The sequence below is a fragment of the Mauremys mutica genome, chromosome 1 (genome assembly GCF_020497125.1).
Source record: "Mauremys mutica isolate MM-2020 ecotype Southern chromosome 1, ASM2049712v1, whole genome shotgun sequence".
Lineage (NCBI taxonomy): Eukaryota > Metazoa > Chordata > Testudines > Geoemydidae > Mauremys > Mauremys mutica.
In genome coordinates, this window is record NC_059072.1 from 5,554,143 (window position 1) to 5,578,681 (window position 24,539).

The 24,539-nt window shown below is 71.7% G+C and overlaps 1 protein-coding gene across 5 annotated transcripts in view; it reads left to right on the forward strand.

Moving 5' to 3' along the window:
• The window catches only part of FLNC (filamin C), a 100,357-nt gene that overhangs the window by 69,818 nt on the left and 6,000 nt on the right, over positions 1–24,539 (forward strand). For 2 of the 5 annotated variants that reach the window (XM_045028107.1, XM_045028084.1), the window contains 22 exons: positions 67–329; positions 847–1,444; positions 2,116–2,289; positions 2,949–3,111; positions 3,744–3,904; positions 6,346–6,513; positions 7,201–7,324; positions 8,499–8,655; positions 9,141–9,330; positions 9,917–9,940; positions 10,759–11,006; positions 11,954–12,052; positions 12,528–12,627; positions 14,585–14,725; positions 15,415–15,543; positions 17,302–17,475; positions 18,622–18,783; positions 19,158–19,361; positions 20,280–20,432; positions 21,634–21,756; positions 22,712–22,954; positions 24,200–24,469. In XM_045028107.1, the coding sequence (XP_044884042.1) occupies positions 67–329; positions 847–1,444; positions 2,116–2,289; positions 2,949–3,111; positions 3,744–3,904; positions 6,346–6,513; positions 7,201–7,324; positions 8,499–8,655; positions 9,141–9,330; positions 9,917–9,940; positions 10,759–11,006; positions 11,954–12,052; positions 12,528–12,627; positions 14,585–14,725; positions 15,415–15,543; positions 17,302–17,475; positions 18,622–18,783; positions 19,158–19,361; positions 20,280–20,432; positions 21,634–21,756; positions 22,712–22,954; positions 24,200–24,469 (4,068 nt within the window). The remainder of the gene's footprint in view (positions 1–66; positions 330–846; positions 1,445–2,115; positions 2,290–2,948; positions 3,112–3,743; positions 3,905–6,345; positions 6,514–7,200; positions 7,325–8,498; positions 8,656–9,140; positions 9,331–9,916; positions 9,941–10,758; positions 11,007–11,953; positions 12,053–12,527; positions 12,628–14,584; positions 14,726–15,414; positions 15,544–17,301; positions 17,476–18,621; positions 18,784–19,157; positions 19,362–20,279; positions 20,433–21,633; positions 21,757–22,711; positions 22,955–24,199; positions 24,470–24,539) is intronic. The other 3 variants (XM_045028115.1, XM_045028089.1, XM_045028096.1) reach the window with 2 other exon arrangements.

Below are 24,539 nucleotides of genomic sequence, written 5' to 3' on the forward strand. Positions count from 1 at the left end.
GGGTATGGCGGGTGAGGGGCTGGCACCGCGGGGCGGCTCCGTTGCCCTGACGCTCTCACCCTGCAGAGGTGGACGTGGGCCGGGACCAGGAGTTCGCGGTGAACACCCGCGGCGCCGGGGGCCAGGGCCAGGTGGACGTGAAGATCACCTCGCCCTCCCGCCGCCCCATCCCCTGCAAGGTGGAGACCGGCACCACCAGCGACATCCACAGCGTCAAGTACATGCCCCCCGAGGAAGGGCCCTACAAGGTGGACGTGGCCTACGACGGGCACCCCGTGCCGGGCAGCCCCTTCTCCGTCGAGGGGGTGATGCCGCCAGACCCGTCCAAGGTGAGCGGTGGGGGCTGGCTGCAGGCCGGGCACCATCTCCTGTCGCCCTGTGACCCCCGGGGGTCCACGCCCAGCCCCTCGGGGTCACCCCACCTGCCAGGTCTGCTCCGGGGCTGGGGCGTGTTCACGGTGCCCCTCAGCTCCCCCCTCCACTCCAGGGGGCTGCGATCCCGGCTCTCCCAGAGATCCCGGAGCGATGACACGGTCCGGCGCACGGCGGTGAGGAATTGGTGCCAGGGAGAGAGCGGGCATTCAGGACACAGGAGGGCACTGCCCGGCTATGGAGATGCCAGGCATTGCCCCGGGCTCAGGGGCCGGGGTGGAGAGCTGGGCCTGGTGGGGTCCTGCTCCCTGGGGCAGGATCCGGGATCACGGTCTGCCCCCCGTGCCGTGCAGGGAGGCAGAACCCGGACCGGGAGCGAGTCTCCTCCCGTGGCCAGAGGGGAGAGGAGACGTCGCTGGCAGCTGCCCCCGGGGCCGTTCCTGCCCAGCTGACGTGCGGCCGCTCCCGTTTCAGGTGTGCGCCTACGGGCCGGGCCTGGAGGGCGGCTTTGTGGGCAAGCCGGCCCCCTTTGCCATCGACACCAAGGGCGCGGGCACGGGCGGGCTGGGGCTGACCGTGGAGGGCCCGTGTGAGGCCAAGATCGAGTGCCAGGACAACGGGGACGGGTCGTGCTCCGTGTCCTACCTGCCGACGGAGCCGGGCGAGTACTCCATCAACATCCTCTTCGCCGAGGCCCACATCCCCGGCTCGCCCTTCAAGGCCAACATCCAGCCGCTCTTCGACCCCAGCAAGGTGACGGCCAGCGGGCCGGGGCTGGAGCGCGGCACGGCGGGCGAGACCGCCACCTTCCTGGTGGACTGCTCCAAGGCGGGCGAGGCCGCGCTCACCATCGAGATCGTCTCCGAGGCGGGGGTCAAGGCCGAGGTGGTGATCCAGAACAACCGCGACGGCACCTACACCATCACCTACAGCCCCGCCTTCCCCGGCACCTACACCATCACCATCAAGTACGGCGGGCACCCCGTGCCCAAGTTCCCCGCCCGCGTCAACGTCCAGCCCGCCGTCGACACCAGCGGCGTCAAGGTCTTCGGGCCCGGCGTGGAGCCGCGAGGTGAGGGCCCCGGCTGGCTGTCCCCGGTCACCCCCGTCTACCAGTCTAGCTATCCCCAGACACCCCCTATCCACCAGTCTGTCCCCAGACACCCCCTATCCACCAGTCTGTCCCCAGACACCCCCGTCTACCAGTCTGTCCCCAGACACCCCCGTCTACCAGTCTAGCTATCCCCAGACACCCCCTATCCACCAGTCTGTCCCCAGACACCCCCTATCTACCTGTCTGTCCGTCCCCAGACACCCCGTCTACCAGTCTAGCTGTCCCCAGACACTCCTTGTCTATCCATCCCTGCACATCTCTCTCTCTCTCTCTGTCCCTCTCTCCAGCCCTGTATACACCTGTCTCTATCTGCCCCACATGCCCCTCTAGCCGTCCCCACACACGCACCCCTCCCCCCTCTGGCCCCATAGCCCCCTCCCGTATGTCCCCGTTCCTGCCCTCTGCGTGTGGCCAGGCCGACCTGCCTGAGCGCCTTTCCCAGCCCCGCTGCTGGTGCAGCTCTGCTGGGCTCTGGGGTAGGGTGGGGGCCCCCGGGGCCCGTTGCCAGGGAAGCGGGTTCCACCGAATGCCCTGGCGGGTGACACCTCGCCAAGCTGCTGGCAGCTGATTGGCACAGCCCGGGCTCCAGCAGCCCCAGGCTGGCGCTCACCGCCCGCTCGCTCTGCCAGGCGTCCTGCGCGAGGTCACCGCCGAGTTCACCGTGGACGCCCGCTCGCTCACCAAGACGGGTGGCAGCCACGTCAAGGCGCGCGTCATTAACCCCTCGGGTGCCAAGACCGAAACCTACCTCACAGACAACGGCGACGGGACCTACCGCGTCCAGTACACGGCCTACGAGGAGGGTAAGGAGCCCCCCCCGGCCCCTCCCAGCCAGGGCCCCCCACAGCTCCAGCTCTGGGCTAGGCTGGCTGTCCCCGCCCCCATATAGGCCCAGGGTCAGGGTAATTATCCCCGGCGTAGAGGGGGAAACTGAGGCACACAGAGGGGTGTCACGCTATGAACTGGTCGGAGCTGGGAAGGCTGGGACGCCGTGGCCGAGCCCCGCGGGGGATGATTTATCGCTGGGACATAGGGAGCAGGTGCCCTGGGCTGGGTGGGGGGTGGTTTGGTGCCCTGCCGGCTGCCCTGAGGCTGTGACTGTTGTTAGAGCTGCCAGGCTGGGTCCACGGCCCGACCCTGACGGGAGGAGGCGGTGGTGGATTTGGGGGTTCCTGAAGGAGGATTTCACTGGGGTGGGGCAGGGGGTGTCCCAGGGGCCTTTACACCCCATGGGGATGCCTGGGCTGGAGGGGAAGGACCCCATGTCAAACCTGGCTGGGTTTCTCCAGCTCCAAAGTCCCAGGGGGGCCTGGGGGAACCGCACCCGTTGGGAACAGGGGGCTGTCATGCCTCCCTGCCCCCCAGTTGGCATTGCAGGCATGGGGGGGCTTCCTGACCCCTGTGTGGGGCTGGAGGGGCGGGGGCAGCTCCTGACCCCTCCCTGCCCTGTCTGGCGCACCAGGCCTGCACCGGGTGGAGGTGACGTATGACGAGGTGCCGGTGCCCAAGAGCCCGTTCCGCGTGGCCGTCGCCGAGGGCTGCGAGCCCAGCCGTGTGCGCGCCTACGGCCCCGGCCTGGAGGGCGGGCTGGTGAACAAGTCCAACCGCTTCACCGTGGAGACCAGGTACCGTCCCGCCGGGATCCGCCGGGGAGAGGGGAGACCAGGGAGCCGCCGCGGTCACGGCCCAGGCCAGGGGTGGGGGACGGATGCTGGCGGGTGGCTCCCCGGGTCCCGTTCCCGTGAGGGGGGCGGCTCCTGTGGGGTGAAAGCCCCAAGGGGGGACGGGCACGGCTCTGCGGGAAGGAAGCCCCCGTCCTGGCACTGCTGGCCGGGACATGGCCAGGCCCCAGAGGGTCTGGCTGGGGACTCTGGGTAACAGCACAGGGCCAGGCCAGACGCTTGCTAAATGCTTCCGCCCCGATCAGCCTGTGGAACTCCCTGCCACAAGAAGCCAAGAGCTGAGCAGGATGCTAGCAAGGCCGTGCCAGGCCTGGGGCTAATGGCCCCCTCCCGGCTCAGAGCAGCCGCACCGGAGCTAACTGAGGGCTGGCAGCAAGGAGGGGGCTCCCCAGGGCAGATCACCCCCTACGCTGCCTTTGGCATCAGCTGCTCCTGGCCAGAGCCCCCCTTCAGCCCTCTGACCTAGGAGCTCTGCACTGGGGGATCCCCTCCCCCCATCCCCCCATGGCTGAGGCGGAGCTGGACTTTCCGGGTGGTTGGCGGGGGCTCTGACCGGCCCTGGGCTCTCCTGGCAGGGGCGCTGGCACTGGCGGGCTGGGCCTGGCCATCGAGGGGCCCTCGGAGGCCAAAATGTCCTGCAAGGACAACAAGGACGGCAGCTGCAGCGTGGAGTACGTCCCCTTCACGGCCGGCGACTACGACGTCAACATCACCTTCGGGGGGCGCCCCATCCCAGGTAGGGGGCAGGGCCAGGCTGGGCCGGGGGAGGGTCACGGGGCTCTGGAACTGCGCCCCACCAAGCCAGGCAGGACTCTGGGGAGCCTCCTCTCTGGGAGCAGCCTGGCTGCAGGGCAGGAAGCTCCCACGGCTTCACCTCCTGGGTCTGGCCCCGGAGCATTCAGCCTCCCCTGCCCCTCCGTGCGCTTCCCCCAGCGAGTCCGCCCAGAGTGACTTTCAGCCAAGCCCATCTTGGGGGGAGGGGAGCCAGAGCCAGGGCCCTGCCCTGCCCCTGTGCCCCAAGCCAGCCGAGATGGACTCGCTTCCAGCCGCCTGGCCCCTGCCCTGCCCGTTGCTCCTCCTCCGGCCTTTGTCTCGCTTCCCGGGGCAAGAGTCACCTGGTCGCATCCCCCTCCTGGGTCTCAGGTTACGAAGAGGCGGCCATAGCATCCATGCAGCACAAAGGTCACCCGCGCTTATTCCCACCACCTAGACACCGGTGCAATACACAGGGAAACTGAGGCACACACAGCATTCATGCAAAACAGTAAGACTCACATGCGACACAACGAGGGAAAATCCCCACTTCATCACAGTCACAGGCAGGTCGGGCCGGGCGACGGGGATAGGGTCACTGGGTGGGGGAGCTGGGGTTGCAGCTGGGCTGAGGGGCTGGTGTCCTTGTCCTGCCATGTGCACCTTGGGCCGGAGTGCAGCAGGGTGGCTTGGCAGGAGCTGGCCAGGGGTGTGTCTGGGTGGGCTGGGTGCAGCACGGGAGCTGGTGGGGGGCACTGGGCTGGCTGGGCCTGTGGCTCTGGTCCAGAGCAGGGGGCACCGGGCTGGCTGGGCCCGTGGCTCTGGTCCGGGGATGAGGGGGTGACGGGTTCGATCACAGACACCCCCTTGGGAACTGCCACCTGATGTGCTGAGACCACCTCTGAGCCCATTTTCCCTGCCAGCTTGGGGCTGCAGGACCCTGCCTGGTTGAGCCAGACACGCCAGCCTGCTGCAGCCCAGACCCAGGTCTGAACCACGTCCCCACAAGCTGCAGACTTAACTGAAAACCGCTTAGAAAGTGTTCCTGTCTCCAGCACCCAGACACCCAGCTCCCAATGGGATCCAAACCCCAAACAAATCTGTTTTACTCTGTATAAAGCTCATAAACTGCCCGCCCTCTATAACACTGCATGGGAGAGACACACGGCTGTTTGCTCCCCCAGGAATTAATTACTCGCTGTGGGTTAATTAATAAGTAAAAAGTGATTTTATTAAGTATAAAAAGTAGGAATTAAGTGGTTCCAAGTAATAACAGAGAGAACAAAGTAAATGACCAAGCAAAATAAAACAAAAACACGCAAGTCTAAGCCTAATACATGAAGAAACTGGTTACAGGTAAATCTCCCCCCAGAGATGGTCCAATGAGCTTCTTTCCCAGACTAGCCTCCTCCCTAGTCTGGGCCCAACCCTTCCCCGTCCAGCCCTTGTTCCAGCTCAGCTGGTAGCTCGGGGATTTCTCATGACCGCAGCCCCCTTTGTTCTGCTCCACCCCCTTATATACCTTTGGCGCAAGGCAGGAATCCTTTGTCTCTCTCTGGGTCCCCATCCCTCCTTCTGAATGGAAAAGCCCCAGGTTTAAGCTGGATTCCAGCACCGGGTGACATGGTCACATGTCCTGCGAGACCCCAAGCCTCCAGTCTTCCTGCCTGACCCACAGGAAGGCTGCCTGCAAACAGAGCCATCCGCCGTCACTTGTCCTGGTTAATGGGAGCCATCAAGTTTCCAAACCACCATTAATGGCCCCCACTTTGCATAGTCACAATAGGCCCTCAGAGTTATATTTCATATTCCTGGTCCCAGATACAAGCGTGGTACATTTATAGAAATAGGAGGAGCACACTCAGTAGATTACAAGCTTTGTAATGATACCTTACAAGAGACCATTTGCATGAAGCATATTCCAGTGACATTATATTCACACTCATTAGCACATTTTCATAACGTCATATGGAGCGCAACATCCCAGGGGGCACCGGGCTGGCTGGGCCCCCGGCTCTGCTCCGGGGCGGGGGGCACCGGGCTGGCTGGGCCCCCGGCTCTGCTCCGGGGCGGGGGGCACCGGGCTGGCTGGGCCCCCGGCTCTGCTCCGGGGCGGGGGGCACCGGGCTGGCTGGGCCCCCGGCTCTGCTCCGGGGCGGGGGACACCGGGCTGGCTCGGCCCCCTGGCTCTGGTCCGGGAATGGGGGCACCGGGCTGGCTGGGCCCCCGGCTCTGGTCCGGAGTGGAAGATTCTGGGCTGGCTGCTGTGGTGGTTCGTGGCCGGGCTGGCAGCCCCTGGGGTGTGGGGTTCGTTCCTGATCTGGGGGTGACGTCCCCTGAAGTTAGTGCAGGCCAGGCTCCCTGCCCCACCCTGGGGGCTGGGGTCCGGCTGCCCCTGGTTGGTAACCGCCCCTCCCCCCACAGGGAGCCCCTTCCAGGTGCCCGTGAAGGACGTGGTGGATCCCAGCAAGGTGAAGTGCTCGGGCCCCGGGCTGGGGGCTGGCGTCCGTGCCCGCGTCCCCCAGACCTTCACCGTCGACTGCAGCAAGGCCGGGGTGGCGCCCCTGGAAGTGACGGTCCTCGGGCCCTCAGGTACCTGGAGCAGAGCCCTGGGCTGTGCCCCCCACGGCCAGGCAGTGCCAGGCCGGGCGCAGGGTGGGAATGGGGCATCAAACCCTCTGGGGATGGCTCATAGGGGGATGGGATTCTCATGGGGTGGGGGATGGGGTGGCTCGTAGGGGTGGGGATTCTCATGGGATGGGGGATGGGGTGGCTCGTAGGGGTGGGGATTCTCATGGGATGGGGGATGGGGTGGCTCGTAGGGCTGGTGTCAGGGGATGGGATGGCTCATGGGGTGGGGGATGGGGTGGCTCGTAGGGGGATGGGATTCTCATGGGGTGGGGGATGGGGTGGCTCGTAGGGGTGGGGGATGGGGTGGCTCGTAGGGGGTTGGGATTCTCATGGGGTGGGGGATGGGGTGGCTCGTAGGGGTGTGGGATGGGGTGGCTCGTAGGGGGATGGGATTCTCATGGGATGGGGGGATGGGAGTCTCATGGAGTGGGGGATGGGGTGGCTCGTAGGGGTGGGGGATGGGGTGGCTCGTAGGGCTGGTGTCAGGGGATGGGATGGCTCATGGGGAGAGGGGGCTTGGGGCAGCCCCTCCTGCCTAGAGGTCCCCTCCCCATGCCCCCGCAGCGGGGCTCTAAGAGGGTGGTACCGGGGGGGGCGCTCCCCCATCGCCCACACTGAGCCCGCCGGGCTGTGCCCCCTCTGCCGCAGGCCTGGCCGAGCCGGTGGACGTGCGGGACAACGGGGATGGCACCCACAAGGTGAACTACACCCCGGGCAGCGACGGGCCCTACACCGTGGCTGTCAAGTACGCCGAGCAGGAGGTGCCGCGCAGGTGAGCCGGGCGGGGGGCTAGTGGGGGGGGGTTACTACGGGGGGGCACAAGGCCCAAGTCCAATGGCCGCTGGAGCCTGGGGCCTGGCTGGCTGGTGCAGGGGGCTGGGGCAGGCTCTGCAGAAGGTCAGATCCCGGAGTCCCAGGCTCGGGGCTCTGGCCCTGCTGGGAACGGAGCCAGCCAGCGTGGGGCACAGGAGGTTTATATCCGTTGCCAGGACACCGAGTATCGGCCATTCTCTGTGCCCAGGCAGCCAGTTGGCATCACACCTGCCCTGTAGGGGTCTCTGCACCAATCACACACGCTTGTCCTACCACCTAGACGCTTCAGTAACACATGGGGAAACTGAGGCACAGTCTTCAGCAAAAACATAAGAACATTCTCGCTTTGTCACACAAACAGCCCTGCCATGCAGACCCCCAGCCTGGTTGCGCCAGGGCCGCCCGGGGGGGGGGGAGGGGCAAGTGGGGTAATTTGCCCCAGGCCCCGCAGGGGCCCCCACGAGAGTTTTTCAGGGGCCCTGGGGGTCTTTCACTCGCTCCGGGGGCCCCGGAAAACTCTCACGGGGCCCGGGGCCCTGGAGCTGCTTCTGCTCCGGGCCTTTGGCAACAATTCGGTGGTGGGGGGGTCCTTCCACCCCGGGACCTGCCGCCGCAGTGCCCCGAAGACCCGCAGCAGGGGGTCCTTCCGCCCCGGGACCCGCCGCCGAAGACCCCAGGCCCCCAAATCCTCTGAGCAGCCCTGAGTTGTGCCCGTCCCTCAACCCAGCCCTCCTGCTGGGTGCTCCCAGGGGCAGACATGCCCCGGCCAGTCCTGGCCCGACACCCGCTGAGGGCTCCGTGCTCCCCGGCCCTGGTAGCAGCAGCCTCCGGCTCGGACTGGGTTGTCGCCCCGGCTCCGGGCTGCCAGCTGGGCTGCTAGAACCTGGGGCCCTGGCACCTCCCTGGGCAGGCCAGCGTAGGGGGGCGAGGGGCCCCTCCAGACCCAGAGGCCCAGCCCGGTGGGCTCCGGGTACCAGCGCGGCAGCAGGGCCCGGATCCTGCCCGTGCCCCTGGGGCTCGGGACATGGCCCCCAAGTGCCAGTGCATGGAGCGGGTCCGGGCTTGGGGGGCGGGTTCCCCCTCGGATCGGTGCTGGCCTGGCCCAGCTCTGACTCCGGCCTGTCCACTTCCAGCCCGTTTAAGATCAAGGCGCTGCCGGCTCACGATGCCAGCAAGGTGCGGGCCAGCGGGCCGGGCCTCAGTGCCGCGGGCATCCCTGCCAGCCTGCCCGTGGAGTTCACCATTGACGCGCGGGACGCCGGCGAGGGGCTGCTCACCGTGCAGATCCTGGTGAGCGCTGGCACGGCTCTGGGGTGATCTGCGAGTGGGGCTGGGGGGCCCAGGGCTCTGATGGGGGGGATGCTGGGCTGGGTGATGGGGCGGTACCGGGCTGGGGGTCCATGGTTGTGATTGGAGGATACTGGGCTGGGGGGCCCAGGGCTCTGATGGTGGGGTACCGGGCTGGGTGATGTGGGGGGTACCAGGCTGGGGGCCATGGCTCTGATGGGGGGGTACCGGGCTGTGGGGCTCAGGGCTCTGATGGGGGGGATGCTGGGCTGGGGGATGGGGGGGTACCGGGCTGTGGGGCTCAGGGCTCTGATGGGGGGGTACCAGGCTGGGGGATGGGGGGTACCGGGCTGGAGGCCCATGGCAGTGATGGGGGAACGTCCCTGGGCACTAGCCCCCTTGGGGGTGGCAGGGGGTGCCCAGGCCAGGCTCTGCCGGCTGCCCTGGGCTGGGGAGCTGAGGGGCTGTGACCCGTCTGTGCCGGGCAGGATCCCGAGGGCAAGCCCAAGAAAGCCAACATCCGGGACAACGGGGACGGCACCTACACGGTGTCCTACGTGCCCGACCTGACCGGGCGCTACACCATCACCATCAAGTACGGGGGCGACGAGATCCCCTTCTCGCCCTTCCGCACCCTGGCGCAGCCCAGCGGCGACGCCAGCAAGTGCCTGGTCACAGGTGAGTCCTGCCCCCCGTGCGCCCTCTGGCTTCCCCCCCCCGTGCGCCCTCTGGCCTCCGCCCCCCCCACGTGCCCTCTGGCCTCCGCCCCCCCCGTGCGCCCTCTGGCCTCCGCCCCCCCCCACGCGCCCTCTGGCCTCCGCGCCCCCCCCCGTGCGCCCTCTGGCCTCCGCGCCCCCCCCCGTGCGCCCTCTGGCCTCCGCCCCCCCCCGTGCGCCCTCTGGCCTCCGCCCCCCCCCGTGCGCCCTCCAGCCTCCGCCCCCCCCCCGTGCGCCCTCTGGCCTCCGCCCCCCCCCCCCCCCGTGCGCCCTCTGGCCTCCGCTCCCACAGCCCCCGGACTCTGCCCCCAAGTGGCCTCCAGCCCCCGCGGCCTCCAGCCCCCGCCCTACGTGGCCTCCCCCCCATGCGGCCTCCCCGGCCTCTGGCGCCCCATGTGGCTTCCAGCCCCCCTCTTGCCTCACACGACCTCCAGTCCCGTCCCCCCGGCCACGGCCTCTGCCCCTTACTCCCGCCCCTCAGCCCCCGCCCCTGCCCCCAGGCCTGTGGCCGGCCACCTTCTCACAGGTTTCCCTCCCTCTTTTTGCAGTGTCCATTGGGGGCCATGGATTGGGTGAGTCCTGCTCTGTGCTGCTGTGGGCGGCTCTGGCCATTGGGAGCTGTGGGGGGGACCCGGGACCGACCCCCCCCATTCCTGCACAGCCAGGTGTCACGGCGTGTGGGGGAGTCAGGGCCCTGCACCCCCCTCCTGCGATTCCCCGGGACTCTCAGCCCGCCAGTAAAACAGGAGGTTTCTTAGCCAACAGGACAGTCCCAAGCAGGGCTTGTAGGGGTAACCAGGACCCCTCAGCCGGGTCCCTCTGGGGGGCGGGGAGCTTAGACCCCAGACTTGGGGTTCCCTGCGTCTTCCCAGCCAGCCCAAACTGAACCCCCCTCCAGCCCCTCCTCTCTGGCCTTTGTCTCTTTCCCGGGCCAGGAGGTCACCTGATCTTTGTTCACCTTTAGCCATCCCCTTGCGGGGGGGGGGCAGGGCCCCGGCCATTTGTTGCCAGGAGACAGAGTGTCGGCCATTTATGCAGGCTGGAGACTTAAGAAAGGCATAGGGGAAACTGAGGCACCCACCCAGTATTCAAAGGAAACATTAAGAACAGTCCCACTTCGTCACAGCAGGCTAAGCAGGGCAATGCGGCCGGACGCCTGAGCCTCTGCAGGCTGGTCTGAGCCGACTCCTAGGGCATTGGCTGCCTGGGGTGGGACTTGAACCCCTGGCTGAGGGCAGGGCTCACGGCTCCCTCAACACCCTCAGTCAGGCTCAGCTCCCTCGGGCTGGGCGGGTGGGACCGGTTCTGGCAGGGCTGGATGCCATCCCTGCCTGTGGGCACAGCCCTGGCACCTGCCCCCCCTCGCTGACCATACCCCTCCACCCCACAGGCGCCTGCCTGGGCCCCACCATCCAGATCGGGGAGGAGACGGTGATCACGGTGGACGCCAAGGCAGCGGGCAAGGGGAAGGTGACGTGCAAGGTGTCCACGCCGGACGGGGCCGAGCTGGATGTGGACGTGGTGGAGAACCACGACGGGACCTTCGATATCTACTACACGGCGCCCGAGCCGGGCAAATACGTCATCACCATCCGCTTCGGGGGCGAGCTCATCCCCAACAGCCCCTTCCACGTGCTGGTGGGTCTGGCGGCGAGCAAGCTGGTGGGGCCGGGCTGGGCCGGCTGCGGGCGGGGAGACCTACAGGGAAACCCGGGGGCTGGAGGTCCTGCTGGGACCGTCGGGGTCAGCGCTGGCCCCAGTGCGGCACTAGGGGGCGCTGTGCTGCAGGGAGAGGGGGCTCAGGAGGGGGTGTACACCCCTTGTCAGTGCCGCAGGGTGGCACTAGGGGGCGCTGTGCTGCAGGGAGAGGGGGCTCGGGAGGGGTGTACACCCCTTGTCAGTGACGCAGGGTGGCACTAGGGGGCGCTGTGCTGCAGGGAGAGGGGGTTCAGGGGGGTGTACACCCCTTGTCAGTGCTGTTGGGTGGCACTAGGGGGCGCTGTGCTGCAGGGACAGGGGTCTCAGGAGGGGGTGTACACCCCTTGTCAGTGCCATAGGGTGGCACTAGGGGGCACTGTGCTGCAGGGAGAGGGGGCTCAGGAGGGGGTGTACACCCCTTGTCAGTGCCGTAGGGTGGCACTAGGGGGCGCTGTGCTGCAGGGAGAGGGGGTTCGGGGGGTGTATGCCCCTTGTCAGTGCCATAGGGTGGCACTAGGGGGCTCTGTGCTGCAGGGAGAGGGGTGTATGCCCCTTGTCAGTGCCGCAGGGTGGCACTAGGGGGCACTGTGCTGCCCGAGCTGCCATCGTTCAGCATGGGGGGACCCTGGGTGTTCCAGGCCCCCCGGCCGGGGCGCTGCAGGAGAGCCCTGCCTTAGCTGCGGGGACCCTTCCTCACTGGACGCTGTTGCTGCAGGGCTGTTAGCCAGCTGCCACGTCCCACCCCAGAGGTGGCTGCATTTCGGCGCCGGGCGAGCGACCCCTGCGCCTGGGCTGTGGGATCCTGTGGGGCACCCCCCAGCAGCGTGGCTACGAGCTGTGGAGCCGACATGGCCACCCACGTTAACCTGTTCCTTGCCTCCTGCCAGGCGTGCGAGACCATCCCCCACGTTGAGGAGCCGTGCGACTCGCTCCAGTTGCACCAGCCCTTCTCTCCGCACCAGGCTGGCGGCTCCCCGGCACGCTGGGTACCAGGAGCTCCTCTCGGCCCCGCTGCCTCTCTCTGCCCTGTCCTGCTGCCTCTCCCCAATCTCTGCCCGGGCCATTGCTCGGCCCCTCGCCCTCAGCAGGGGGCACACCAGCCTCCGCCGGCCCCTCCTTCGTAGGTGCCCGTGCATCTGCCCATGGGCGAATCCCCCGGGTGCCCAGTGCACCATGGCCATGTCGAGCCGGCGCCAATGCTTGGCTCACACACGGGGTTTAGGGGCTGCGGGATGAGGGCCCCCCCCCAAGCTCTGGGTGCAGTGATTTCCCCCCCACAATGAGCTCCACCCAGCTGGGGTACCTGCGCCCTCACGCCCCCCTTCTCTTGCAGCTCTGTCTCCCATGGGCCCGTGCGGGGCCCTGGGCCTGTCGCTCTCTGCTCCTCTCCTGCTCCGCCTCGGGCACCCTGCCTCCCATGCCAATGCTCTCTCTCTCTGCCCCCTCCCTCCCCCCCGCCAGGCCACGGACCAGCCCGTCGTGCCCGCCGAGAGCCTGGACTCCATGCTGCGGCCCTTCAACCTCGTCATCCCCCTCACCGTGCAGAAAGGGGAGATCACCGGTACGGATGGGGGGAGCCGGGCACCAGGGCACCAGCCAGGGCTGGGCAGCGTGGGGCCTCCATCCCAGTTCCGCACTGTGCGGGGAGAGCTCAGGGGCGTTGAAGGGAGGGGGTGGGGTGGGGGTAGAAAGCTGGCAGGGGTTGGGGGGGTTAGAGCGGGGGGGTGGGAGAGCTTGGGGAGTTGGGGGGTGACGGTAGGAGTGGGAGAGTTCAGGGGGTAGGAGCAGGGGTGAAGCAGGTAGGGGTGGGAGAGCTTGGGGGCGGAGCAGGTGTTGAGGTGGGAGAGCTGAGGGGGGGCTGGAGGGAGGGGGTAGGGGTGGGAGGGTCCAGAGGGTAGTAGCAGGGGGAGAGCTCGGGGGGTGGAGTGCGTAGGGGCAGAGCGGTAGGGGTGGGAGAGCTCGGGGGGCGGAGCGGACGGGGGTGGGAGAGCTCGGGGGCGGAGCAGGTAGGGGTGGGAGAGCTCGGGGACGGAGCGGGTAGGGGTGGGAGAGCTTGGGGGGCGGAGCGGGTAGGGGCGGAGCGGGCAGGGGTGGGAGAGCTCGGGGGGCGAAGCGGACGGGGGTGGGAGAGCTCGGGGGCGGAGCGGGTAGGGGTGGGAGAGCTCGGGGGGGCGGAGCGGACGGAGGTGGGAGAGCTCGGGGGCGGAGCTGGTAGGGGTGGGAGAGCTCGGGGATGGAGCGGGTAGGGGTGGGAGAGCTTGGGGGGCGGAGCGGGTAGGGGCGGAGCGGGCAGGGGTGGGAGAGCTCGGGGGCGGAGCGGGCGGGGGTGGGAGAGCTCGGGGGGGCGGAGCGGGCGGGGGTGGGAGAGCTCGGGGGGGCGGACCGGGGGGGGGGGGGAGAGCCCGGTGGGCGGAGCGGGCGGGGTGGTAGAAGATGGGGGGCGGAGCGGAGGGGGGTGGGAGAGCTTGGGGGGCGGAGCGGGTAGGGGCGGAGCGGGCAGGGGTGGGAGAGCTCGGGGGCGGAGCGGGCCGGGGGGGGGGAGATCGGGGGGCCGAGCGAGAGGGGGGGGGAGAGCTCGGGTGTCGGAGCGGGCCGGGGTGGGAGAGCCCCGGGGGCGGAGCGGGCGGGGGTGGGAGAGCCCCGGGGGCGGAGCGGGCGGGGGTGGGAGAGCCCGGGGGCGGAGCGGGTAGGGGCGGAGCGGGCAGGGGTGGGAGAGCTCGGGGGCGGAGCGGGCGGGGGTGGGAGAGCCCCGGGGGCGGAGCGGGCGGGGGGGGGAGAGCTCGGGGGGGGACCCGGTCGGGGTGGAGCGGGCAGGAGTGGGAGAGCCCGGGGGGGCGGAGCGGGCGGGGGTGGGAGAGCCCGGGGGCGGAGCGGGCGGGGGTGGGAGAGCCCGGGGGGGCGGAGCGGGCGGGGGTGGGAGAGCTCGGGGGGCGGAGCGGCGGCGGGGTGGGAGAGCTCGGGGGCGGAGCGGGCGGGGGTGGGAGAGCCCGGGGGCGGAGCGGGCGGGGGTGGGAGAGCTCGGGGGCGGAGCGGGCGGGGTGGGAGAGCCCGGGGGGCGGAGCGGGTAGGGGTGGGAGAGCCCGGGGGCGGAGCGGGCGGGGGTGGGAGAGCCCGGGGGCGGAGCGGGCGGGGTGGGAGAGCCCGGGGGGCGGAGCGGGCGGGGGTGGGAGAGCTCGGGGGGCGGAGCGGGCGGGGGTGGGAGAGCTCGGGGGCGGAGCGGGCGGGGGTGGGAGAGCCCGGGGGCGGAGCGGGCGGGGGTGGGAGAGCTCGGGGGCGGAGCGGGCGGGGGTGGGAGAGCCCGGGGGGCGGAGCGGGTAGGGGTGGGAGAGCCCGGGGGCGGAGCGGGCGGGGGTGGGAGAGCCCGGGGGCGGAGCGGGCGGGGGTGGGAGAGCCCGGGGGCGGGAGAGCCCGGGGGGCGGAGCGGGCGGGGGTGGGAGAGCTCGGGGGCGGAGCGGGGGCTGGGAGGCCTGGCAGTGCCCGGGCAGGCGGCAGGTGCCCGCTGACGGTGCCCCCCCCAGGCGAGGTGCGCATGCCCTCGGGGAAGACGGCCCGGCCCAGCATCACGGATAACAAGGACGGGACGGTGACCGTGCGGTTCGCACCGGTGGAGAAGGGGCTGCACGAGATGGACATCAAATACGACGGCAACCACATCCCCGGTGAGTGCCGCCCCCCCCCCCAGCTGGGGGCCCCGGACCCGCCCGGCCACGGCTCCTGGGGGTGGGGGACCAGCTCCCAGTGGGGGTGATGGGAGCGCCCTGCCCCCGGCCCTGCCCCCGGCCCTGCCCCTGCCCCTGGCCCTGCCCCTTGTGGCCGGGACGGGCTGCTCCCGACAGGGCCTTGCCCTGTGTGCCAGGCCCCAGGGGCAAGGGGTCCCATGGGGAGAAGGGCCCAGAGAGCCCTGGGACCCCCCCCAGCCCCAAGATGATCCCCCCCCGGTGCCATGGCCCCCATGGCCCCTTCCTCCCCTGCCTGATGTGGCCAGAGGGGGGCCCAGGCCCCACTCCCAGGCTCTGCCCCCCCCCCCCCGTAGCCAGCCCCCCCAGCACCAGCCCGGTTCAGAGGAGCCGGCCCCCTATGGGGCTGGGAGCCCAGGCCTGGTGTGAGGCCAAGCGACCCCCCGCGCCCCTGGAGCCGCCAGCCTGGGGTCCCCAGGGCTCAGTGCCGGCCCCTCCTGCCGGGCCTGGCCCAGCCCCTGGGGCCATGTCCCCAGGCCCCCCCTGCAGGCCCCCACCCCCAGTCCCCCTGCCTCCTCCCTGCCCCCCAGGATCCCCAGTATCCCATGAGCCCCTGCCCCCCAGGACCTCCCCAGCCCCCAGTCATGGTGCCCCTGCCTCCCCCTCCCCAGGGAGCCCCCTGCAGTTCTACGTGGACGCCATCCACACCCGCCACGTCAGCGCCTACGGGCCCGGCCTGAGCCACGGCATGGTCAACCGGCCGGCCACCTTCACCATCGTCACCAAGGGCGCCGGCGAAGGTACGGGGGGGATTGGGGAGGGGGCAGGCAGGGGAAGGTTGGTGGGTGGGGGGCTGGGGGAGACGGGCGGAGAAGGGGGGCAGGCAGGGGAAGGTTGGGGGGGGCTGGGGGAGACGGGCGGAGAAGTGGGGGCAGGACGATTAATTTTGGGGGGGCTGGGGGAGACGGGCGGAGAAGGGGGGCAGACAGGGGAAGGGGGGGCGGCAGGGGGAGACGGGCTGGGCCGGGGGGGCAGGCAGGGGAAGGTTGGGGGGTCTGCGGGAGACGGGCGGGGAAGGGGGGCAGGCAGGGGAAGGTTGGGGGGGCTGGGGGAGACGGGCGGGGAAGGGGGGCAGGCAGGGGAAGGTTGGGGGGCTGGGGGAGACGGGCGGGGACGGGGGGGCAGGCAGGGGAAGGTTGGGGGGGCTGGGGGGGGTGGGGAACGGGGGGCAGGCAGGGGAAGGTAGGGGGGGCTGGGGGAGACGGGAGGGGACGGGGGGCAGGCAGGGGAAGGTTGGGGGGGCTGGGGGAGATGGGCGGGGACGGGGGGGCCGGCAGGGGAAGGTTGGGGGGGGCTGGGGGAGACGGGCGGGGAAGGGGGGCAGGCAGGGGAAGGTTGGGGGGCTGGGGGAGACGGGCGGGGAAGGGGGGCAGGCAGGGGAAGGGAGGGGGGGCTGGGGGAGACTGGCGGGGAAGGGGGGGCAGGCAGGGGAAGGTTGGGGGGGGGGGGAGACGGGCGGGGAAGGGGGGGCAGGCAGGGGAAGGTTGGGGGGGCTGGGGGAGACGGGCGGGGAAGGGGGGCAGGCAGGGGAAGGTTGGGGGGGCTGGGGGAGACGGGCGGGGAACGGGGGGCAGGCAGGGCAAGGTTGCGGCGGCGGGGGGAGACGGGCGGGGAAGGGGGGCAGGCAGGGGGAAGGTTGGGGGGGCTGGGGGAGACGGGCGGGGACGGGGGGCAGGCAGGGGAAGGTTGGGGGGGCTGGGGGAGACGGGCGGGGAAGGGGGGCAGGCAGGGGAAGGTTGGGGGGGGCTGGGGGAGACGGGCAGGGACAGGGGGGCAGGCAGGGGAAGGTTGGGGGGGGCTGGGGGAGACGGGCGGGGAAGGGGGGGCAGGCAGGGGAAGGTTGGGGGGGGCTGGGGAGACGGGCAGGGACGGGGGGCAGGCAGGGGAAGGGTGGGGGGGGCGGGGGGAGACGGACGGGCGGCAGGCACGGGAAGGTTGGGGGGGGCTGGGGAGACGGGCGGGGACGGGGGGGCAGGCAGGGGAAGGTTGGGGGGGGCTGGGGAGACGGGCGGGGACGGGGGGGGCAGGCAGGGGAAGGTTGGGGGGGGCTGGGGGGGACGGGCGGGCGGGACGGGGGGGCAGGCAGGGGAAGGTTGGGGGGGGCTGGGGGAGACGGACGGGGAAGGGGGGCAGGCAGGGGAAGGTTGGGGGGGGCTGGGGGAGACGGGCAGGGACGGGGGCAGGCAGGGGAAGGTTGGGGGGGCTGGGGGAGACGGACGGGGAAGGGGGGCAGGCAGGGGAAGGTTGGGGGGGCTGGGGGAGACGGACGGGGAAGGGGGGCAGGCAGGGGAAGGTTGGGGGGGCTGGGGGAGACGGGCGGGGACGGGGGACAGGCAGGGGAAGGTTGGGGGGCTGGGGAGACGGGGGGGCAGGCAGGGGAAGGTTGGGGGGGCTGGGGGAGACGGGGGGGGCCGGCAGGGGAAGGTTGGTGGCAGGGCAGGCCGGGGGGGAAGGCCGGGGGGCCGGGCTCCCGTCGCCCCTGACGACCGGCTCCCCAGGGGGGCTGTCGCTGGCCGTCGAGGGCCCGTCCAAGGCCGAGATCACCTGCAAAGACAACAAGGACGGGACCTGCACCGTGTCCTACCTGCCCACCGCGCCCGGCGACTACAGCGTCATCGTCCGCTTCGACGAGCAGCACGTCCCGGGGAGCCCCTTCGCCGCCAAGATCACTGGTGAGCCCCCGCCCCCCGGCCGCCCCCAGGCAGCCCCCGCCACCCCGCCGGACCCCCACCTGCCCTCAGGCAGCCCCCGCCACCCCGCCGGTCCCCCGCCCCCCGCCGGGCCCCCACCTGCCCCCAGGCAGCCCCCGCCACCCCGCCGGACCCCCACCTGCCCCCAGGCAGCCCCCGCCACCCCGCCGGTCCCCCGCCCCCCGCCGGGCCCCCCCCGGCCCCCAGGCAGCCCCCGCCACCCCGCCGGACCCCCGCCTGCCCCCAGGCAGCCCCCGCCACCCCGCCGGTCCCCCGCCCCCCGCCGGGCCCCCGCCGCCCCCAGCCAGCCCCCCCCACCCCCCCGGGCCCCCGCCCCCCCGCCGGGCCCACCGGCGGAGGCTGCCTGAGAACAGGTGGGGGCCCCCCCGCCGGACCCCCACCTGTTCTCAGGCAGCCTCCGCCACCCTGACGGACCTCCCAGCTCTCCCCCCCGCCCCGCCCCGCCCCGCCCCGCCCCCAGGCAGCTCCTGCCACCCTGCCGGACCTGCCAGGTCTCCCCCACCTGCCCCCAGCGAGCCCCCGGGGCCCCCACCTGTCCCCAGGGCCCCCGCCACCCTGACGGACCTCCCAGCTCTCTCCCACCTGCCCCTAGGACCCCCGCCACCCCGCCGGACCCCCGCCTGCCCCCAGGCAGCCCCCGGGATCCCCGCCTGTCCCTGGAGCCCCCGCCACCCCGACGGACCCTCAGCTGCCCCCAGCCAGCCCGCCCCCAGGGCCCCCGCCTGTGCCTGGAGCCCCTGCCACCCTGACAGACCCCCACCTGCGCCCCGCCAATCCCGGGGCCCCCACCTGTCCCTGGAGCCCACACCATCCCAACGGACCCCCACCTGCCCCCAGCCAGCCCCCAGAGCCCCTGCCAGCCCTACGGACCCTCACCTTCCCCTAACCAGCCCCAGGGCCCCTGCCACCCTGACGGACCCCCACCTGCCCCCAGCCAGCCCCTGGGGCCCCCGCACCCTGCGAGACCCCCACACAGCCCCCAGGATCACCACCTGCCCCTGCCCGCCTCTGCCCCCTGCAGTCGGCCTCTCCCCATGGCCAAGCTGCGCCCCCAATCCCTCCCCCCGGCCGTGCCCCCCAGTAACAGCCCCCCCACCCCACCCACAGGGGACGACTCCATGCGGACGTCCCAGCTCAACGTGGGCACCTCCACCGACGTGTCGCTGAAGATCAGCGAGAGCGACCTGAGCCTGCTGACGGCCTCCATCCGGGCGCCCTCCGGCCACGAGGAGCCCTGCCTGCTCAAGAGACTGCCCAACCGGCACATCGGTACCGCGCCGGGCAGGGCCGGCTGGCCCCGTGGCTCTGGGGGGCGAGGGAGGGGGCACTGAGCCGGCTGGGCCCGCGGCTCTGGGTGGGGGGAGGGGGCACCGGGCTGGCCGGGCCCGCGGCTCTAGGTTTGGGGGGGGCACCAGGCCGGCCGGGCCCATGGCTCTGGGTGGCGAGGGAGGGGGCACTGGGCCGGCTGGGCCCATGGCTCTGGGTGCCGGGGGTGGGGGCACTGGGCCGGCCGGGCCCGCGGCTCTAGGTTTGGGGGGGGCACTGGGCCGGCTGGGCCCGTGGCTCTGGGTGCCGGGGGGGGGGCACCGGGCCGGCTGGCGGTTCCCATCGCCCACGGGCACTGACCTCCGCCTCTCCCCCAGGCATCTCGTTCACCCCCAAGGAGGTGGGGGAGCACGTGGTGAGCGTGCGGAAGAGCGGGAAGCACGTCTCCAACAGCCCCTTCAAGATCCTGGTGGGGCAGTCGGAGATCGGCGACGCCAGCAAGGTGAAGGTGTGGGGCCAGGGGCTGCTGGAGGGACGCACCTTCGAGGTGTCCGAGTTCATCGTGGACACCCGCACCGCAGGTGAGGCTCCTGCGCGGGGCCGGGGGTGGCCGGGGGGCTCCTGGGCTCGGGGGACGTCCTAACCCAGGGGGTCTCAAACTGGGGGTCGGGACCCCTCAGGGGGTCGCGAGGTTTTTATATGGGGGTCGTGAGCCGCCAGCCTCCACCCCAAACCCTGCTTTGCCTCCGCCTTTCGAATGGTGGTAAATCTATTGAGGAGTGTTTGTCATGGACAAGGGCGGGTCGCACTCAGAGGGTTGCTACGTGAAAGGGTCCCCAGTACAAACGTTTGAGAACCACTGTCCTAACCGGAGAGGGGTGTGGATCTGCCGCCGTGGGGTCCCAGGCGCTGTGCTGGGGGGCAGCGTGCCCGGTGGGGGGATCTGGCTGGCGCCGCGGGGTCCCAGGCGCCGTGCTGGGGGGCAGCGTGCCCGGTGGGGGGGTCCCAGGCGCCGTGCTGGGGGGCAGCGTGCCCGGTGGGGGGATCTGGCTGGCGCTGGGGGGTCCCAGGCGCCGTGCTGGGGGGCAGCGTGCCCGGTGGGGGGGTCCCAGGCGCCGTGCTGGGGGGCAGCATGCCCGGTGGGGGGATCTGGCTGGCGCCGCGGGGTCCCAGGCGCTGTGCTGGGGGGCAGCGTGCCCGGTGGGGGGATCTGGCTGGCGCTGGGGTGTCCCAGGTGCCGTGCTGGGGGGCAGCGTGTCCGGTGGGGGGATCTGGCTGGCGCTGGGGGGGTCCCAGGCGCCGTGCTGGGGGGCAGCGTGCCCGGTGGGGGGATCTGGCTGGCGCTGGGGTGTCCCAGGTGCCGTGCTGGGGGGCAGCGTGTCCGGTGGGGGGATCTGGCTGGCGCTGGGGGGGTCCCAGGCGCCGTGCTGGGGGGCAGCGTGCCCGGTGGGCGGCTCCGGCTGGCGCGGTGCCCACGATGCTCCCGCTCACTCCCCCAGGCTACGGCGGGCTGGGCCTGTCCATCGAGGGGCCCAGCAAGGTGGACATTAACTGCGAGGACGTGGAGGACGGCACCTGCAAGGTGACCTACTGCCCCACCGAGCCCGGGAACTACGGCATCAGCATCAAGTTCGCCGACAAGCACGTGCCAGGTGCGGGGGCCTGGCCAGGGCACAGCCGGGCTGGCAGAGACTGGCCCCCGGGGACGGCAGCGGAGCAGCGAGAGCGGGGGGAAGGGCTGGGAGCCAGGACTCCTGGCTTCTAGCCGCAGCTCTGGGAGGGCAGTGGGGGCTGGTGGGTTAGAGCAGGAGGGGCTGGGAGCCAGGACTCCTGGGTTCTCTCCCCAGCTCTGGGAGGGGAGTGGGGGCTGGTGGGTTAGAGCAGGGGGGGCTGGGAGCCAGGACTCCTGGGTTCTCTCCCGGCTCGGGGAGGGGAGTGGGGGCTGGTGGGTTAGAGCAGGGGGTGCTGGGAGCCAGGACTCCTGGGTTCTCTCCCCAGCTCTGGGAGGGGAGTGGGGCCTAGTGGTTAGATCTGGGGGCTGGGAGCCAGGACTCCTGGGTTCTCTCCCCAGCTCTGCTGCTGAAGGCAGAGAAGCAGCCCAGCTGGCTCCTGGGCATTAGGGGAGAAGCTTTGGTGCCTCGGTTTCCCCTTAGCCCAGGGGGTGCTGGCACCAAGCCCCAAGGTGAAGTTGTTTGGAAGTGCAGGGGGCTGCGTTGTGTCATTCTCCCCCGAGGTGCTGAGCCATCCCCTGCGGGCGGGAGCCACGGGCGGGGCGGGGGGTGGGAGCCATGGGTGGGGCGGGAGCCACGGGCGGGGGGTGGGAGCCACGGGCGGGGCGGGAGCCAAGGGCGGGGCGGGGGGTGGGAGCCATGGGTCGTGCGGGAGCCACGGGCTGGGCAGGGGGCGGGAGCTATGGGTGGGGCGGGAGCCACGGGCGGGGCGGGGGCGGGAGCTATGGGTGGGGCGGGAGCCACGGGCGGGGCAGGGGGCGGGAGCCATGGGTGGGGCGGGAGCCACGGGCGGGGCAGGGGGCGGGAGCCATGGGTGGGGCGGGAGCCACAGGTGGGGCAGGGGGCGGGAGCCACGGGCGGGGCAGGGGGTGGGAGCCATGGGTGGGGCGGGAGCCACGGGCTGGGCAGGGGGCGGGAGCTATGGGTGGGGCGGGAGCCACGGGCGGGGTGGGGGGCGGGAGCTATGGGTGGGGCGGGAGCCACGGGCGGGGCGGGGGGGGCGGGAGCCACGGGCGGGGGAGGGGGGGCGGGAGCCACGGGCGGGGCGGGAGCCACGGGCTGGGCGGGGGGTGGGAGCCACGGGCGGGGCGGGGGCGGGGCTGACCGGCATGTCCATGTGCAGGGAGCCCCTTCACGGTGAAGGTGACGGGCGAGGGGCGCATGAAGGAGAGCATCACGCGCCGGCGCCAGGCGCCCTCCATCGCCAGCATCGGCAGCACCTGCGACCTCAACCTCAAGATCCCAGGTACAGCCGGGCGGCTCCGCTCCCAGCCCCATGCCGCTGGGCAGGACTGAACTCATGGGGGGAGGAAGGCTGAGCTCTGTGGATGGGGGGCCAGGACTGGGAGCCATTTGCAGCCCTCGGGGGGCTCAGGGCTGCGGGGTGGAAGGGACGGGGAGGGCCCTTCCCCGGCAGTGGGACGCTGCCGGCTCTGGGGAGGAGCAGGCACCGCGGGGGCGGGGAGGGCCCTTCCCCGGCAGTGGGACGCTGCCGGCTCTGGGGAGGAGCAGGCACCGCGGGGGCGGGGAGGGCCCTTTCCCGGCAGTGGGACGCTGCTGGCTCTGGGGAGGAGCAGGCACCGCGGGGGCGGGGAGGGCCCTTCCCCGGCAGTGGGATGCTGCCGGCTCTGGGGAGGAGCAGGCACCGCGGGGGCGGGGAGGGCCCTTCCCCGGCAGTGGGATGCTGCCGGCTCTGGGGAGGAGCAGGCACCGCGGGGGCGGGGAGGGCCCTTCCCCGGCAGGGGGATGCTGCTGGCTCTGGGGAGGAGCAGGCACCGCGGGGGCGGGGAGGGCCCTTCCCCGGCAGTGGGATGCTGCCGGCTCTGGGGAGGAGCAGGCACCGCGGGGGCGGGGAGGGCCCTTCCCCGGCAGTGGGATGCTGCCGGCTCTGGGGAGGAGCAGGCACCGCGGGGGCGGGGAGGGCCCTTCCCCGGCAGGGGGATGCTGCTGGCTCTGGGGAGGAGCAGGCACCGCGGGGGCGGGGAGGACCCTTCCCCGGCAGTGGGATGCTGCCGGCTCTGGGGAGGAGCAGGCACCGCGGGGGCGGGGAGGGCCCTTCCCCGGCAGTGGGATGCTGCCGGCTCTGGGGAGGAGCAGGCACCGCGGGGGCAGGTGGTGGGTCCGGGCCCATGGGGGGCTGAGGGGCTGGGGGCAGGGGCCCAGCGCCCCCTCTCTGATTCCCCCCCCCCCGTGCTGTGCAGGAAACTGGTTCCAGATGGTGTCGGCGCAGGAGCGGCTCACGCGCACCTTCACGCGCAGCAGCCACACGTACACGCGCACCGAGCGCACCGAGATCAGCAAGACGCGGGGCGGCGAGACCACGCGGGAGGTGCGGGTGGAGGAGTCCACGCAGGTCGGCGGGGCCCCCTTCCACAACGTCTTCGGCGACTTCCTGGGCCGCGAGAGCCTCGGCTCCTTCGGCAGCATCGCCCGCGCCCCGGAGGGTGTGTGCCTGGCACGGGGGGACGTGTCTCAAACTGTGGAGCACAGTGCGGAGCGGGGACGGACACGTGTGTGCTTTGTCCATGGCTGGGGGGGGGGGGGTCCTGCCCTTGGGGGCACCGGGGGAGGAGCCTGCGCCACGCCATGCACAGGGCAGCCGGAGCTCGTCCCTCGCTCTGGCGTGGCAGGTGGCGCGAATGGGGCAGCGTGCGGGGTCTCACGGGCACATTGGGTTTGCACACGTGTCTCACACAAACGTGCCCAGGCGTGCGACCCACGAGGGGAAGCCCTCCCCTCACAATCAGTGCTGGCCCCAGTGCCCCAGGGTGGCACCAGGGGGCGCTGTGCTGCAGGGGATGCCCTCCCCTCACAATCAGTGCTGGCCCCAGTGCCCCAGGGTGGCACCAGGGGGCGCTGTGCTGCAGGGGATGCCCTCCCCTCACAATCAGTGCTGGCCCCAGTGCCCCAGGGTGGCACCAGGGGGCGCTGTGCTGCAGGGGATGCCCTCCCCTCACAATCAGTGCTGGCCCCAGTACCCCAGGGTGGCACCAGGGGGCACTGTGCTGCAGGGGATGCCCTCCCCTCACAATCAGTGCTGGCCCCAGTGCCCCAGGGTGGCACCAGGGGGCGCTGTGCTGCAGGGGATGCCCCCCTCACAATCAGTGCTGGCCCCAGTGCCCCAGGGTGGCACCAGGGGGCGCTGTGCTGCAGGGGATGCCCTCCCCTCACAATCAGTGCTGGCCCCGATGCACCAGGGGGCGCTGTGCTGCAGGGGATGCCCTCCCCTCACAATCAGTGCTGGCCCCGATGCACCAGGGGGCGCTGTGCTGCAGGGGATGCCCTCCCCTCACAATCAGTGCTGGCCCCGATGTCCCAGGGTGGCACCAGGGGGCGCTGTGCTGCTGGCCCCATCTCTGGCCATTGGCACCCCCTGGCTCTTTGCCTCATGGGGGCGTTAGCCCCGTACGCTGCCTAGATCCCAGGGCAGGTGACTCCATGCCCACTCCGTGCCCGTTCAGCACAGGACCCTCCTTCCCTTCCTGTCCCAAACTGCCTGGGGGCGGGGGGCACCCCCCCAAGCGTGGCGGGGAGAGTGGTCGGGGCTGCGGCTCCGTCCCGTGGCGGAGTGTGGGGGTGTCAGGCAGGCAGTGCCCCGCCCCAGAGGTGGCTGCATGGCAGTGCTGGCGGCAGGGGGAGCGCCGCAGGGCTGTGACTGGCTGACGGCCCCCCCGTCTCTCGTTGTCCAGGCGAGGCGGGTGCCCCGCCCATGACGGCCCAGGTGACCAGCCCGTCGGGGCAGACGGCCGACGCGGAGATCATCGAGGGCGAGGACAGCGCCTACAGCGTGCGCTTCGTGCCCCAGGAGATGGGCGCCCACACCGTCCATGTGAAATACCGCGGGCAGCACGTGCCAGGCAGCCCCTTCCAGTTCACCGTGGGGCCCATGGGCGAGGGGGGCGCCCACAAGGTGCGGGCTGGGGGCACCGGCCTGGAGAGGGGCGTCGCTGGAGTGCCAGGTAGGGGGGCCTGCGCCGGGTGGGCACCAGAGCCCACGTGGCTGGAGGGGAGCATGGGGCACTGGAGGGC